Source organism: Miniopterus natalensis, chromosome 20 (genome assembly GCF_054644295.1).
Source record: "Miniopterus natalensis isolate mMinNat1 chromosome 20, mMinNat1.hap1, whole genome shotgun sequence".
Classification (NCBI taxonomy): Eukaryota; Metazoa; Chordata; class Mammalia; order Chiroptera; family Miniopteridae; genus Miniopterus; species Miniopterus natalensis.
The window spans coordinates 3,815,139-3,831,988 of NC_142100.1; the positions used below are offsets into that span (position 1 = coordinate 3,815,139).

Here is a 16,850-nt window from a genome sequence, read left to right on the forward strand (position 1 = left end):
GCTGACCCCTACACCTGTCACCCAGGCAGGACACAGCCTGCCCTCCCTGCCCAGCACAGCTGACCACTACACCTGTCACCTAGGCAGGACGCAGCCCGCCTTCCCTGTCCCAACCAGAAGAAATGAGTGTGAGTTCCGGTAAAACATGTTTAGCTAGTCAGAGAAAAGGCAATACAAGAAAGCCCCCAATTAAATATACCCAAACCTTACAGTTCTCCCATTCCCCCTTCCTTGATCTAAGAGGATGATATTTCCTACCACACAGAGAAAATAGATCCTGCTATGAACCTCACCTTCCTACCACACACCTATGAACTCACCTGCATCCGCACCCACTATTATCTCCTATTCAGAGGTAGTCCTTCAAAAGTAATCCTTTCCGCTGTGATCTATATCTGCCTTTTCTTGCCTCAACCAGAAACCTTGCTTCCTCATCTTTCAACAGATGGTACCACCCAGCTGAGCACGTTGGGATCTCAGTACTGACTCTGAAGGCCTCCCTTCTCTCCTCTCCCCAGGTCCAATCCATCACCAATTTCTCGTTATTTTATCCCCTAAACATGTCTTGAATTTACCTGCTTTTCTTTTATAATGACCACCAGCCAAGTCCACAGTACCAACATCCTTTGCCTGTACTACTGCAATAGCCTCCTAACTGCCCAAGCCGATCTCTGCATCCAACAGGGCTGCCTCTATCCTTTCCATACATTGCAGTCTTTTCAGAATAAAAATCTGATCCTGTTGTGGTAGGCAGTTAGACAGACGTGAGCAGAGCAAGAACGATGGGCCAGGTACAGGAGGTCACCAGGGCAGAAGGCCCTGGGTGCCTAGCAACGGACAGAACTGGGAAAATAAAGACCTCACTCCAGAGTGACCTTTCCTCCCCTAGCATATCGCTGCTCATGAGGTTTAGACCCCCTGACCTTTCATATTGCTGGTCCTGCAGTTCGGACCCTCTCCCAGCTTTCATATCACTGGCCATGAGGTTTGGACCCTCACCTGACCTTTCCTCCCCTGGCATATCACTAGTCATATGGTTGTAGACCCCCTGAGAGGGAAAACAAGGGGGCAGAGAACAGCCTCATAGGACGCCCATACTTGCCCTTGCATGGCCACTCCCTTAAGCATTGGGTCCTCAATACAATGAAGTTCTGACCAGCATCAAATAATCTTAGGAACAAAGCCTGGGGTCTGTTGACCAGGGAGTCAGAGTTTGGTCGAACTAGAGATGATATTTAGACCTCAGCTGTGTTTCAGCTCCAGGCCCAGAAAATCAGCAAAACCCAAAGGGGCGACGACACCACGGCTGACATCAGACCAGATGCAATGACCAGTGACCCCCTCCCCTAGAGCCAATCAATAAGTGGAAACTACAACCCTAAAAAGACACACCTGGAAAGCTGATGAATATTCTATTGAGATCCTCCCCTGAAATTCCCTGCCTTTAGAAAACAGATAAAACCCCTCAAGATAAAGCGAGTCAGCAGGACTCCCTCTGGAGAACGTCCATGCCTTTCTTCCCCCTTTTCAGGCTTGTATCTCTGCTCTTTCTCCTAAGCTCTAAGAGTCCCAGCGAGACTTGCAACCGGGGAGCAGCAGCAGCTCATCCTGGTCTAACCCCCCAAATCTGTCCCAAGGCCCCCTTTTCTCTGACTCTCCAGTGAGCTAACAGCAGCCCAGCACTGGCTCACTTCTGTCACTGTGACTTTTACTTCAGTGAGTCCACACAGCCCAGCATGGCTCACTTCTTTCCTATAATTTTATAGTTTCTAGAGATCCAAAGCAGAGTACCGCCGAGGCTCTCCTGTTGCTTCTTCTATCCTAAGCCCTCCCTTTGTTTCACTGTCCCCAGCTTTAATAAACATACTCTCAAAATCATGTGGACTCATGTCATGAAATCTTTCCTGCACGAAGTCAAGAAACCATAGACTACTGGCCAGCCTGACCCACTGGGGCCCTGTTCCTTTCAGGTGACACTGTCACCTCCCCTCTTAAAGACTTACAATAGCTTCTTGATGCTCTTAGTTTAAAGACTCAAGTCCTTGTCATGGCCAACCAAGCTCCTGCCCATCTATCTCATTTCACTGCATCTCACTGCTTCCTTCTCACCTAAGACTCATCCTTTGGTCTTATCTCAACCATTACAACCTCACCCTGCTCCCTTCATACCTGGTCCAATTTCTTTGATATACTCTCTCATGGAACCATGTTCCCTTCCTTTAATGCATATATCCAAGTTTGTATTTTCTCTGTCATACACTCAATTTTGTTAATACTGTCACCTCAACAGACTGAAAACTCAATGAGTACATAGTACATAATCGAGTTTGTTGAGTGAATAAATGAATAATGTCCTCTATGAAATTGTCATCCTTGACCTACAGATTTCTACTTCAGAGATTTAAAAAATGCTTGCGTGAACTCTCCCCAGTCACCTCGGACTTCTCCTCTAGGTATCATCTCTATTTCTCTTCTTCCCAGGCAAACTCCTAGAACGAATTAAATTCTCCATGTTCAGTCTCTTCTCCCTCCTCTCATAAACTCTTCTAAAACTGCTCTACAGTCACCACTGAACTCCTAATTGCCACTGCAGAAGATCCTTTTTAGTTCCCATCTTACCTATCTCTACCCTCTTTCTGACTCTTTTCTTAACCTCTATGATATTTTGGTCTCCTAGTTTTCTTGGCTTCAAACTATTGTAAATTCCTCCTTCCTTTGCCTCTGCTTGAACTTTGCTAATACTAAGACTATTGTCTTAACTACAGTCTAATGTCCAAATAAGTAGTTTTTTTTACTGAGCTTCAACAGGTATAGCCAACTGCTTAGTGCAAGGAACCAAAGTTCAGCCACCTTGAAGTTGCCTTTTGAGATATTTACTTTAAGCTAGTTATTAAGAAATAAAAGATCCATAAAGAACCTTTGACCCTCCCCCCTTTCTGCCCAAGATATTAAGATAAAAATACCCACTTCAGAAAGGAAACCATAGGATGTTCCCCTTAGCCTAATTTGAATTAAGTATGCTAAAAAGGAGAACTTCATGCAGGGCCTGTTAGCTAGATACCCCATGTCCCATTGTTTCTGAGTTGCCTAGCAAGAATTTGCCTGCCATGTGTGTTCCTGCTCTACCTCAGCTTACCTGTAAATCGCCCATTCTCACTTCTGAAATCTAACACCTTGTTCCTCCCTTTCCTCCTTTGTCCAAAATGTCATATATACCCAGTGTTGCCTCACTGCCTTTGGAATTTTCATGCATATGTGAATTCCTCATGTGCATATATTAAAATTTTATTTTCTCCTCTTAATCTGTGTTAATTTATTAGCCCAGCAAGAATTTAGAAGGTGGGAGGAAAATGTATTAATTTTGTTTTAGCCCTCACATTAGTGTTATCTCCCTACGTATATGCTCTATGGGTAGTTTAGACGCCACATGTCTAAATTAAACTCACCAGCATTCCTGTTCTTCTCATTCTTCCCCCTTTTAAATCCAATATTTTAGTAATAAGTAATAATATTAACATAATAATAATAGGGAGCACATATATAATACTAGTCATATTCCACGTACTAGTCCTATTCTAATCATCATATACAGACTCAATTCTCAACAACTCCATGAGGTATGAACTACATTTATATCCACTTTACAGATGAGGACAGTGAGGCACAAAGGTGAGGTGATCTGTCCAAGATCACAGCGCATGCAGCAGAAGCACAGTCCCAACCCAGACAGGCACTTAACATCTAGACTATGCTGCCTTTCATTTGCTGCCCAAACCAGAAACCGTAGGTTACCCTTCCTCAACCCAGATGCAAGTCTTTTAAACCTATTTACTAAATTTCTTCCATTGGTTCCGCCTTTTGTCCTTACTACCACAATTAAGACATGTGCCCATCGGGTCTCAGCTGAAAACATCTAGCCATCCCTTCCCAGCCAACTTACAGTAGTCTCAAAAAGCTTTGCTCCATGGCACCATCCTTTTTCACTGTCTTTACAGCACTTATTGTTACTTGATTTTTTGTTTATTTGTTTACTATCTATCTCCTCTCTCTATAAAGTAGGCACCATGAAAGGAGAGACCATGGTTAATCCTGTTCATAGCTGCACCAATGCCTGCAAGAGGGCACACTCAATAAATGCTCGTTAAATATTGGAACCAACGAGCAGGTCAACAATTCCTCATCTATCTGCTTCTAGTGTTTGCCCCTGAAGTCCATCTTCCACATTAGGGCCAAAGCGATTTTTCTCACAAGAGAATCTGGGAGTGACCTGGGCACCCCTTCCTCAAAATCCCTCCCAGGCTCCCCTCGTCTATAAAGGAAGCCCAGTCTAGTCTATTAAGACAGGATGTGACGTGATCGGGCACCTGACTTTTAGCTACTTGCAGGCTACCCCCTCCTGGGACACGATCTGCGGCAATACTGAAGTGTCCCCAGTTCCTGATCACGCCTTGCTCTCTCAGCTGCCAGGCTTCCCTCCGCTCGCTCCCCTGCCTGGCAACACTGCTCACCTGACAGGCTCCTGCTCACCTTGCAGCTCCAACTGATGCACAACCCCCTCCACGGAATCTTTCTAGATACCCCCTCACCTCCTCCCCTCCCCACCCTCGCCCCAAGCAGAGTACTTCTGTTTCTCTTGGGCAAATTTCTTTTTATTTATTATAATCAAGTTGATTATTAAATTTTTCTCATTAATAACATAATATACACTATTCTGACAAATAAGCAAGGAGTATATAAAAAAATTTAATAAAACTAGTTTCTCCTGATATATCGATCACTTTATTATTTTTCTGCTTTCTGCCTTACATCTAGGAAGATACTTCCTATTCTAAAGGTTTACTAAAAAACTCTATTAAATATTCAAGAATCAGGGAATTCCCCATATTATGCAAACTTCCCAAACACACACACAAAAAAGTTGGGCAAATTTCTTAACTCCACTGAGCCGCAGCTTCCTAAACTCTAATATGAAGATAATAATAGCATCTATTTGATAGGGTTGCTGAGAGGATTATATTTAATTTAAAAATGTATGCAAGCCCTGGCAGGGTGGCTGTTGGTTGGAATGTCGTCCCACACCCCAAGAGGTCTCGGGTTTGCTTCCTGGTCAGGGCATGTACCCTGGTTGCAGGTTCAGTCCCTGGTCAGGGTGCATATGCGAGGCAATCACCCCAAGAGGTCTCGGGTTTGCTTCCTGGTCAGGGCATGTACCCTGGCTGCAGGTTCAATCCCTGGTCAGGGTGCATATGCGAGGCAATCGATCAACGCTTCTCTTTCATATGGATGTTTCTTTCTCTCTCTCCCTTCCTCTCTCTCTCTAAAAAATCAATAAAAAACCATATCCTCGGGTGAGCATTTAAAAAAAAGTGTGCAAGATTCATTGAATAGGCCTATTAAGTACATTAGTAAACCAATTTCTCAGTTGTATTAATTCCATATGTCAATTATTACACTGCATTTCACTTGCTTGCTTACAGGGATGCCTCACCATAAGGAAGCAGGGCTTTGAGGAGAAACACCATGCCTTAACCTCTTTATCCTTAGTATCTATATGAGGCACTTCGCAGGTCTTGGTATTCTATACGTTCTTTCCGTCTCTGCTGTCTTCAAGGACAAGAGAGTACAGATCTGCTAAGAAACAGAGTAAATCTCATGACACCAAAACCACCAGAGGACTAGCAGCTGCCAGGCACACATGTTGTCTCATTTATTTACAGTAAAAGGTTCCAACAAACGAGGGACCTATATAGTTGAGGAAGGCCGAGTAAGTTGCCTTTTAAAACGCGCAGTAAGAAAGAAGGTAGTCAAAGCTAAGTTGGTCTGACTCGAAGGCTCTCTTTTGCTCTTTCCGATCCACCACAGAGCCGCAGGGCAGTGAGCCTCTGCCCTCCTGCAGCCCAGGCCCCAGCAGGCTCCCGGTGGGCGCACAGGCTATGGGGTGAACGCGGGAATGGCCCCGCCTGCACCCGCACCCTGCGCCTCACTTTCCTGTACCTAACAGGCTTCCCGACTCATGGCGCCCGTGGCCTGTGAAACGAACACCGCCACATAAATGTCCCGATAAAACAGCTCCTTTTCCTACAGTCCAGCTTTGTTCAAAAGTTTCTGCCACTGGGTGAATATACTAAATAAAAATCTGGCAACCCGAGAAACCCTAACGATTGGTCCAGTTTGGGCTGAATCTGGGAACAAGTGTTTTTTACATGCACCCCTGACTTTACCTAGAAATATAAAAATGGATTAATGTCCCATATTCCATTACACACACATACACATACCTTAGGAAGTTAGATCCGTTTTGTTTTCTACTTAAAACCTGGGGGGGAGGGGTATTTCTAACTCTGAGACAATCCCCCAAATCCCATAAATTCATTATTTCCTGAAATCAACCCTTCCCCCTGACGCACACCGGCTCAGGAAGCAACTCCCTCCCTCACACCCACCCTCTGCCCCCCCTCGGCTCCAAAGGCTTTTCCCTTCAGGACAGAAACCGATGTGAGTGCGGGACAGGTTCTCAGGCGCCCTAGGTGTGGACACCACGCGGAGCCTGCTCCCCTTTGCTGTAATGCGGACATTCTTAGACTACGGTAGGGTAGCGATTGTCTCTAAACATTATATCCATTCTGACCCTTGTACAGGAAAAAGAAAAATCAATGTTAAAGTACATCTCATACTGAAAGATTAAAATTCTGATTTTTAAAAGAGAAAAAAATAAATTTTACTTTTCTTTGGCCTGATCTATGAAACTATCCTTCGTCTTATAATTTACCACATGGTTTGCAGAATTAGGAGCAGCCACTGAAAAGGGACCTTATTACCTGCCTCATACTTGACCATTTTCAATCCGTGACAATAACACCTGCCCTACCTGCCTCCCAGGGGAGTGGCAAAGGGTACATGAGATGTAGGAAACGCCACTGAAACCAGCATGGCACAGTGCCCACAGTGCCCAGAGGCCCGGAGCAAGGGGCCTGAGCCAGACCCCATCACTGCGGAAATCTCCCGTCTCACACCTGCCCAGGCCAGGGCGTCACAGACCAACGTCTGAGCTGTCCCAGAGAGTCTCTTAATTGGGTGGAAACATGTTAGAGAAAAGATTAGGGGCAGGGTGTATGGTTTGCTCTGAGCTGAAGCTGGGCGATTAATTGGTGCTCCGGGGACTTGCTCTCTCTGAGAGAACCCATGGGCTGAGAAGGGAAAAAGGCTTCACTCAGAAAGGCCAAGGTGCACACATACCCTCCTGAGTCTCTGGGAGGGGTCCGCAGGGACCGCCATGGGGAGCACACTTCCGCTCACAGCCCTGTTTCCCATACTGCCAAGGGGAACAAAGCCACATCCACTGTCCCCCAGAAAGAGGGTAGGGAGCTCTCAGTGAGCCAGGCACGGGAAGAAAGGGCAAGGAAACACCTAGAGATTTTCCTTGGCAGAGGTTTTAGATGGGGGACCCTCTGTAACAGCTGAATTGGTTAGAGGAGTGGGCAGAGAAGGAGCCAGAACAGAATTTATATGACCACATAATCCCAAATAGGGAACCAAAGGCAGGGCTCTCTAATGTGCCGGCAGCGAGCGTCCTGAGTCAGGTCGAGTGCCTTGGGAAAGGCGCAAGTCAGCACTTACTCTCCCGGGAATGCATCAAGCAGCAGAGAGAAAATACACGCAGTTGCCTTTGTCAACCAAAGAGCTGACAGGAGCAGCTGAAGACGTCCCGATTGGAAATGGAGGGCACCCCTAGGAGACCAACACAGGGAAGGGGGCGGCGCTGGGGAACTCTACGGCCCCTTCCGACTTGGGGAGCATGGCTGCCGAAACCCATAAAACTTTCAAAAGAGAACGTAGGCCTTTCTAGAGGCTGAGGGGACTGCCATAGGATCACAACTGATTAAGTGTCTTAACAGGAATGGCAGCCCTTGCTCCTCGGGGCCCCGCGCCTCCATATACCGTCTGCCTAAATTGATGAGCTGAACTGTTCATTTCAGTTAATAATGAACATAAAACAACTGAGAACTAGGGCAGAACTCACAAAACATTATAATCTGAAGAGATCAGGGTTACAGAGGTCCCACCGCTGGCCCAGGACGAATCCTTTCCAAGACACACTATGTAGCTTCTGCTCGAACACTGCGTGAAGGGGAGGCTCACTCCCCTGCAAGGCCTGTTCCGCTGCGGGCAGGTCTCCGCTAACCCAGGAGAGTTCTTCCTGAGCTGATAATCCTGCTGTGGCTTCTCCCCTCTGGTTACATTCCTTAGGCTTCCAGATACTTAATAAGTGCTGTTACAGGTGCCCTAAACCTTCTCGTTTCCTGAACTCCTTTCCTTCAACCGACATTTATAAGATATAGTTATCACCTGCATTACTTTTTCCTGGGCTCCAATTTATCAGTATCTGTTTTCAAATGGATATAACAGACATGGTCACACTAGGAAACCACAGTGAAACTTTTCTTTTTAATCCCTGCCTCCACGCTTCCATCAACAAATCCAGACTTTCAACAATCATTTGGTACTTGTGTCTATTATTGGCTCACATTGGTCTGGTAAAAAAGCCCACAAATTCTGTTCCACATAGAATCCTGTCAAAACTGCTGGCTACTATGTTGGCTCCCTGTGATAATCCTACATTTAATAAACTATTTATTCTAATATAAATTCATAAATGTGCCATATAAATATAAATATATAATAACACATTTACTTTAAACAGAAAAGTCTCCGTGTTTCTACCCATAGTTCTATTTGAAATAATACTAAATCTTGATTCTGTAATCTGGGTGTTTCTGTTCCCTCGCAGCTGTGTGTCTGCCGTAAGTTTGACAAATTGAAGTAAAAGTACCTTCTACTTTTTCCTCCAGCTTGTTGATAAACATGGTCATCGGAGCTGGACGAGAGGCAGAGCCCTGCGGAATGCCAGCGGAGGCCTCTTTTCATGTAACATCAACTGTGTCCAAATGGGCACAGTTCTGCTTGGACACAGCCCTCCCCTGTGGCCCACGGGCACCACCTGGGCAGGGGCTGGCTGGCCCTCAGCCTGAGCTTTAGCGAATCACCTCACATCTTCAGCTGAGCGCTTCGGAACCTCTTCCCACTGCACCCCACACCCCCAGCCCACTCTCCATCAACCTCTGACACCCACAATCCACAAGACACCTTCCACTCCCAGCACACTGACCCAACCTTCAGAGTGTGCCTCAAGTCCCAGCTCCCTCTGACGGCCTCCCACACGTCTGGGTGACTTCTCCCCCAGGGAGCCCAGAAGCCTGGGCCCAGCCCCTTCCCGGTGTTCCCTCGCCTCCGGGTGAGCCCGTCTGTCCAGCCATCCCTGAGTACAGAGGTCTGGCATCTCCTACTTCAGTTACCCACAGCTCTCGCTCATGGTGGAAGCGCAATCTTACTCCATTTCGCCCCATCCCTACAATCTCTTTGTTATAGTACAGTATGAAGCTGGGAAAATTCCAGGACAAGGAACAGGGAAACTAGGACAGACAGTTCAACAGCAGTTTACAGCCGTCTAGTAAGTCCCATCTCCCCTAAGCCAAGGACACTAAAGGTAAACGGTTTGCACTTCTCCTCCCCAGCCAGAGGGTAGATAGCTTAAATCACCCTACTCAGGGAGACAGCAGAAATCCAATTAGCGCCCTTTGTCAACCACACCCAAGGACAGGTGGAGTTAGGGGAATAAATCTCATTTGGACACATCAGCATAAAACCGATGAGTATTCTACTGATCCCCCCCAAGACTCCCCTAAACACCCAGCCTTTAAAACCCCTGAAAATGAACATCCCGGGGCGCTCTCTCCCCCCGGACCCCCAGGGGAGCATGTCAGCGACATCTCCTCCCCTGTGCGGGGACCCCACGAGACTTGAAACCAGGGTAGCAATGGGCAGCGGCAGCTCGTCCCGGGATCACCCCTGGACCTGCCCCATCTATCTCCCCGACTTCTCCATGAGCCAGAGCAGCCCGGCCCGGGCTCTCCTGCTGCTTCTGTGCCCTGCCCTGTTTCGCCGTCCCAAGTACAGTTTTGCTGCAGCCAATAAATCCTTGCTTTCTTTTCTACACTCTGTCACTTAATCAAAAGCTTTTCCTCAAGAAGACCAGGGCCACGGTCTCCTCACGGTCCCCCGGCACATCTCCCTGCGCCCTCTCCCTCTTCCTGGGCTCACCTTCCGTCCTGCACCCGAGGACTCAGGAACCGGCCAGAATCATCCTCGTGGCTGCTCTGCTGGCTGCTCTGCTGGCTGCTGCGGAGACACAGGAAAGGGCCGTTAAGGGACAGCTTCTTTCTCAACCCTGCGGGAGGTCGTTTAAGCTTCAGCTTGACAAAGAAACGGGGGTTACAACAGTTTAGAAATACAAGTTCCCCGTGTAAGTTTGCCCAGAGAGTGTGCTGACATCAGTGGACCTGAGAAATGACACAAACTTGGTGACAACCCCACTCAACACACCTGGAGCTGAAGAGGCAGGTCCTAACCTCCTTCGGCCCTGGCTGTGTGATCTGAGCGAGCGACTGCCTCCCGCATTCTCCGCACGGGCCTCTTAATCCCTAGGACAGGACCCTAAGCCCTTCTTCCCCCTCACCGGACTCCGGAGGACCTGGCGTAGGCGGTGGGGGAGACGGCACACAGAAGAGGTATGGGGGGGGGGAGAATTCCAGAAGGGCGGAGGGGACCCGCTTCTCTGCCTCCAGGGAAGGCTGGGAGGCTGAGGGGAAAGGAAGGGTTGGCGGGTGGAGTCCGTCCACCCCTTAGAGCCCTGGAGGCAAGATGGTTGCCGAGCTCAGTTCAGAGTTTTCAAGATGCTTACATTAAAGTTACTGGGATTCAGCTGTCCTTCATCTTACTCAAGACAAAGAAAAGCTGTCCACACACCTCAGGACACTAACCAAACATGCAGCTTACGGACAAATACCTTTATTAATTGCTAGTTATTATCTACTCTAAGCATCTCACCAGAGGTCCCCAACCTACAGGCCCCAGGCCAGATGTGGAGCAGCCTATTCTGTGCAGCCCATGGAGCTAAGAATGGTGTTTGCCTCTTTTGGGTGTTTTTTTTGTCTCCTTCTTAGTTCTTTGAAGTGTTTGCCTTTTAAAACGGTTGGGAAGGAAACAGAAAAAAAAGTTTCCTGAAAATTACATGAAATTCAACTGCAGAGCCGAACCATGCTGGCCGAGCCGTGAGCCCACCCGTCCACAGACCGCCCCTGGCTGCTCTTTCGTTCTCAGGGCAGAGTAAGCAGTGGACCCCTTAGGCCCACGGAGCCCAGAATGTTCAGCACCTCTCCTTACAGAAAAAGCTAGCAAACCCCCGCCTCGCAAAGATCTTAATAATAAATTCCTATTACCATAAGTGTCACCATAACCCAGGCTCCATAACAGCAAAGCCGCCACCTTGTTCTGACCAAACTGTCCACAGCGGGATGCACTGAGCTCGAGTCTAGTCCTCGGACCCACTCCCAGCAGACTGCAGCCTGAAGGGCCCCACAGGGCGGGCGCCTGCTCCAGCGCCTTCCTCCCAATCAAAGAAACACGATTTTCTGGGGCCACAGTTATAACCACACACTATGTTCTGTCCTTCTAGCAAGAAGTAAATGAACTTAGAAGCAGTTTATATCAAATTTTCAAACACAGAAACCAGAACAGACCACACACAGAGCCTCGGATGCTTGGCAGGAACTAAGCGTGTGCACAGTCCCCTCCTCCTCACTTGCCAACACGAAGCAGTTCGCCCCTTGCTCACTTATGAAGTGGCTGCTCGTGATTCCCCCTCTGCCGGGTCCCACAGACCTTCACAAACTCCCTGTGACAAAGTTACCCTGCTGTGTTGCTGACCCACGGGACCTCTTACAGTGGGAGTGACCTGCTACGCGCCTCGAGGCCCCTCTTCCATGTAACGTGAGTACGTGTTATACTACAGAAGGCAACCCAAAGAAGATGGAACCAAGTTCCACGGCAGGTACAGCTCGAGGCGAGCGTGGGGAGAGGGACAGCAGTCTAGACGGCCGCTGCGTGATGGGCAGTTAGACAGACACGAGCAGGGCAAGGACCATGGGCCAGGTACAGAAGGTCAGCAGGATGCAAAGCCCTGGGTGCAAAGGACAATCACAGGGTGAGACCTCGCCCCCAGGGTGGCCTCTCCTCCCCTAGCATATCCCTGGTCCTGAGGTTTGGACCCGACCTTTTGTCCCTAGAGATAACATCCAGGCCTTGAATGTATTTCAGCTCCAGACCCAGAAAAGAAGCAAAACCAGCCACGGCTGACCTCAGGACCAGCTGCACTGAATGATGCGCCCACCCCGTGCCACCAATCAGTCCGATCAATCAGTGGAGACCACAACCCTGAAAGGACCCACCTGGAAAGCTGCTGAATGTTCTATTGGGATCTTCCCCTGGGACCTCCCCTAAAATCTCCTCCCTTAGAAACATTAGGATGGAGGACCCAGCGCCCTCCCTCCCGGGAGCATGCCCTTGCCTTTCCCTTTCCCTCCCACCCCCCCAGGCACCTTACCGTTAGCTTCCTCACTCCCAAGCTCCAAGGGCCCTTCCTTTGCCTCTATAGCTTGTTTCCTAAGCCCATTTCTTCCAGGAATTACTTCTTCTACTTCTGTGATTTACCAAATAAATGTTCTCTCATAGTTCGGGTCTTGGCTCTGAATTCTTTTCTAGCCAGGACTTAAGTACAAAGGTTGCTGAACCCAGGTCCAGTGTGACCCCACCGGACTAACACCCAGTGCCATTCCTACCACCTACAGCAGCAGCACCTGGGAGAAGTAGACGGGAGGGCGCCTGGAGCCAGCCCACGGGGCTTAACCAACCCAAATGACCAGGTTACGGCCTCGTCACGAGGGAGACCAAACCTGACTTCACATAAACTACAACGGGCTGGTTCTTCCTACTTGCCCTCCCCTCTCTCTGGCAATCAAAACGTAAAGGTAAGCTAATAAAGGGGATCCCAGAACTCAAGGACAATTTACCAGGGGTTCAGAAAAAGAATTCTGAGCTGACATTAGCAAATTGTCCCACAAGGTGGCACTGTTGACTTCCAAACGCGAACCTTCAGGAGGCCAACCCATCCAGACGTCTGGAAGCGAAAGGAGAACCAGCCTCTGGCACCCCCTTCTGGCCTTCCCATTGCTTAGAAAGCAGCTCAGATGGTAGAGATGAAAGCAACAATGCATCGCCTTCAACTGCTGATTGGTTCAAAGTAACTAAGAAATATCCACCTGCACGCACTCAACAGTATTTATGCAACGCCCTCTACGTGCCCATGCCAACCAGGGGCAGCATCAAGGCAGCGGTTAAGTCTAGACCCTGAAGTGTGCTCCTGGGATGGAATCCAAGCTCCTCCACTTCCTATTATAAGACCTTGAGCGAATTATTTAACGTCATTTCTCTTACCTATGAAATGGAGACAGGTACTCATAACAGTTGTTACCTGTTAAGCCATTGTGAGGATTAAAGAATGAACATGTGAAGTATGAAGAACAGTGCCTTGCACGCACTAACTGTATGAATGCTAGGACTACTATGTGCAAGGCATTGTTTTGTGAGTCATGGAAAACAAAAATATGAAGCAGAGAGGACCCTGCTCTCAAGGTGTTTACAATCTGGAAAGTCAGAATCAAAATCAGTAACTACATTTAAACGGAGAAAACGATAGCTCTTAGGAATAAATATTAACTGCTACAGAAACACAGGACAGAGGCAGATCACTTCCCTCGGGGGCAGATAAGATTGTCTCTACAACTGGTTTGGTTTTCTGTGCTGACACTGGAGCAGGACAAGCAGAAGTGAGGAGAAAAGGCGTGCCAGGCCAGCTCCATTTACCACGCATTCATCACGTAGCAGGCACTGCACTAGGAGACGGGCCTGAAGGGCTCCTGGTCTAGGAGGCACAATTATTCCCGGTGCACTGCGACACAGCGACACGAAAGACAACCAACCGACAAGGTGCCGATGGCAGCCACTCCTGTTGGGGCATCGTCAAGGAACACGCTGCCAAGAGAGGTGAACACTGACCAGCAGGGACTGCAGATAAATCCGTGGTGGCAATTGCTGTGGGGTGCACAGGATCCTTCCCCTCTACAGCCCCAGGAGGCTCCTGGTCCTCTCTCTTCCCATTTGTGGAATATGTTTTTCAACAGTGAGGTGGATGCCAGCCACTCCTCCACTCACTCCCATGAAATAATATTGTTCAGCAGCATTTCCAGAGACTCAGACATTCCCTCGCCCTCTCACATAAACTCTTAGGTGCGCCTTTCGGGTAACAGGCCACCTGGATACCCAGGCAGCTCATCACACTCCCTGAATGAATCAGCAAGTCCTCTGGGTCATGACAAGGCCACCATCGCACTGGATGTCTGCAGGTAGAATGGATGCCACCGGTCAGGGCCACATCCCCACCCCTGCACTTCAGTCAGGGCCCTGGTGAGATGAGGTGTCCAGTCTGGCTCTACCCCTTGTGGAAGTTGAGGAGAACTTGTTGGAAGTCCAGCTGAGTGTACTAACAGATGAAAATGTTTGTTTGGAAGCCTGAAAAAGTCTCTAAACAAGGATTTGGAATGACTTCGCCTGGGCGGCATATGACTGAACACTGGCTTAACACTGCCAGGACTTGCATAAGCAACCGCGGCTACTCCCCAAGACAGCAGAGACCTCGGGGGGACTCAAATCCCTCCTGCTGCAAATTCAAGCTTCAGGTACAAATCTCTGTATAGTTCAAGTTCTGGGACACTGGACTGTGCTCCACAGAGCAGGAAGCTCTTCTTTAAATTCCAGAGTATTCCCGAGGGAGAGGACTGGATGAAAGCGAATCTGGATCCCGGCTCTGTTCCTCAGCAAGCTAGTGCTCGGAGCTTTTCCCAGGTCGCATTAAACTAGTAGTAACGCTGGGAGGGAGGAGCTGGGAAAGCTGGCATCTCAGGTGAAGCACACTTAGGGGAAATTCAGAGAGGAAAGTCACAGGCTCTCCCAGGAAGCTCGGCAGCCCAGGCTGGGCAGTGCCCATGGTTCCCCCACTTGCCTCCCCCAGCCCAGGACACTCACCACAAGTGCAGGAAGGTGTCCTTTCACCCTGTGGAAAGTACAGTGTCACTGCTAGGGAGGCTGAGCTTGGCCCCTTTTCTAAGCTGGTGCTTCCTAAGTACAAAGAGCTCTTTCTCTCACAGACACCAAAGGGGTCGCGGCCTCCCAAGCCCAGAGGGGTTTCGAGAGAGTCCGGGGATTCCAAGCAGCTATGGGGATGTGCGAGCTATGATTTAGTATTTCCAGTCAAAGGGAAACTACATTTATCCTCACTAAGGCTGTGCAGACTAATTCATCACGTTTCTTTGCTGTTGGCTGAATCTGAGCAATCTCGAATGTTAGCACCAATTATCTAGTGCTAATTGGAAGCTCTGAAAAGGCTCAGAGTTGCTTTGATTGATATGACTCTGATTAGGCAGTGGATGTAACAGAAAGAGCATGGAGACAGACACACCTAGGTTAACCTCCGGCTTTGGTTCCAACTGGCCCTGTAACTTTGGCAAGTCACTCATCCTCTTTTAGCCTGTCCCTGAGGGATGGGACAATGAAATACCACCGTCCTGAGGATGGAGCGGTGAGTAATCCCATCACACATCTGAGTTCAGAATTTGGAGTCAGAAAGACACAAGTTCTAGTCCCCACTCTGCCACTTTGGGTGGCAATGGGCAAAATATGTAACTTCCCTCAGTGTCCAATGCCGGTCTACCGCCGGCCTTAAATGGTTGCAGAGGGGATTAGAAACGGTAGAAACCATCTAACGGAAAGTGTCTGGGCCCGGGCAGGTACACCACAGGTGGTGGGCATCAACTGTACGTAGCATTCACAGTTAGTTTGGCACGTAAGTATTTTAAAACACCGAATGCTTGGGAGGGAGAAGAGACCCTCATGGTGAAGTGCTGAGAGCCTCTGACCTGAAACGTAGGATCAGTCAACCGTCACGGCAGAAGGGAAAGCTGGTCTGCGGGCTGAGTCACACGCACCTGAGTGACGCTGGCCTGCTCGGCTGAAGTAGGGAAGGGGTGTGGGGGAGAACAGAGAGCAACGCAGCGATAAAAGACCAGCTTGTTTGTCATCTGGCGAGTATGGGAAAGGCTAATAATAGAAAATAAGTCAACAGGTGATCTGGGGCACTGCCAGTGACTGCCAGCTTCTTATACAACACACCTGAGTATTTTCTAAAGCCACTTAGAAAGCAGCACGCTCTGGGTGAAAACGGATCGTCTGTCTACAGTCGGCAGGACTTTCTGCTTAATGGCTCCCATGGGAACCTGCAAGGTGCATAGCTGGTCAGAGACTCAGGGATTCAGGTTCCAGTTAAGTATCTTTCAACTCACTAGCATTTCTCTACTTAATAGTTCTTTTACCTGTACACATGTCCATGTCTCTGATGTGGGAGAGAGGGAGGGAGGGAGGAAGGAAGGGGGAAAGAAATGAAAGAGCGAGCCCTGGCCAGTGTGGCTCAGTTGGCTGAGCACCGTCCAGCGAACCAAAAGGTCGCCAGTTCAGTTCCTGTTCAGGGCACAGGCCCGGGTTTCAGGTTCGGTCCCCAGGTTAGGGTGCTTATGGGAGGCAACGGATCAATGTTTCCCCCTCTCTCTCTCTCTCCCTGCCTTTCTCTTCCTCTCTCTCTAAAAAGCAATAAAAACATATATTTTTAAAAAAAGAAAGAAGAAAGTTCTCTCCCTCAAGTCCTTTATTTCTCCTTCCTTTCCCTCAGGGCCGTATTTTATTGGAAGAATACACTCTTGCCAAACCATCAAAACTGTATCAGAATAAGCTGGGAGCTTTACTGTGGAGAATCCTTGGACCCTCCCCAAACTTACCAAGTCAGAGTC

General features: G+C 48.7%; 1 protein-coding gene across 2 annotated transcripts in view; it reads right to left on the reverse strand.

The window, feature by feature from the left end:
* The window catches only part of GRAMD1B (GRAM domain containing 1B), a 154,800-nt gene that overhangs the window by 114,479 nt on the left and 23,471 nt on the right, over positions 1 to 16,850 (reverse strand). For both annotated transcript variants that reach the window (XM_087828688.1, XM_087828687.1), the window contains exon 2: positions 10,159 to 10,236. In XM_087828688.1, the coding sequence (XP_087684814.1) occupies positions 10,159 to 10,236 (78 nt within the window). The remainder of the gene's footprint in view (positions 1 to 10,158; positions 10,237 to 16,850) is intronic.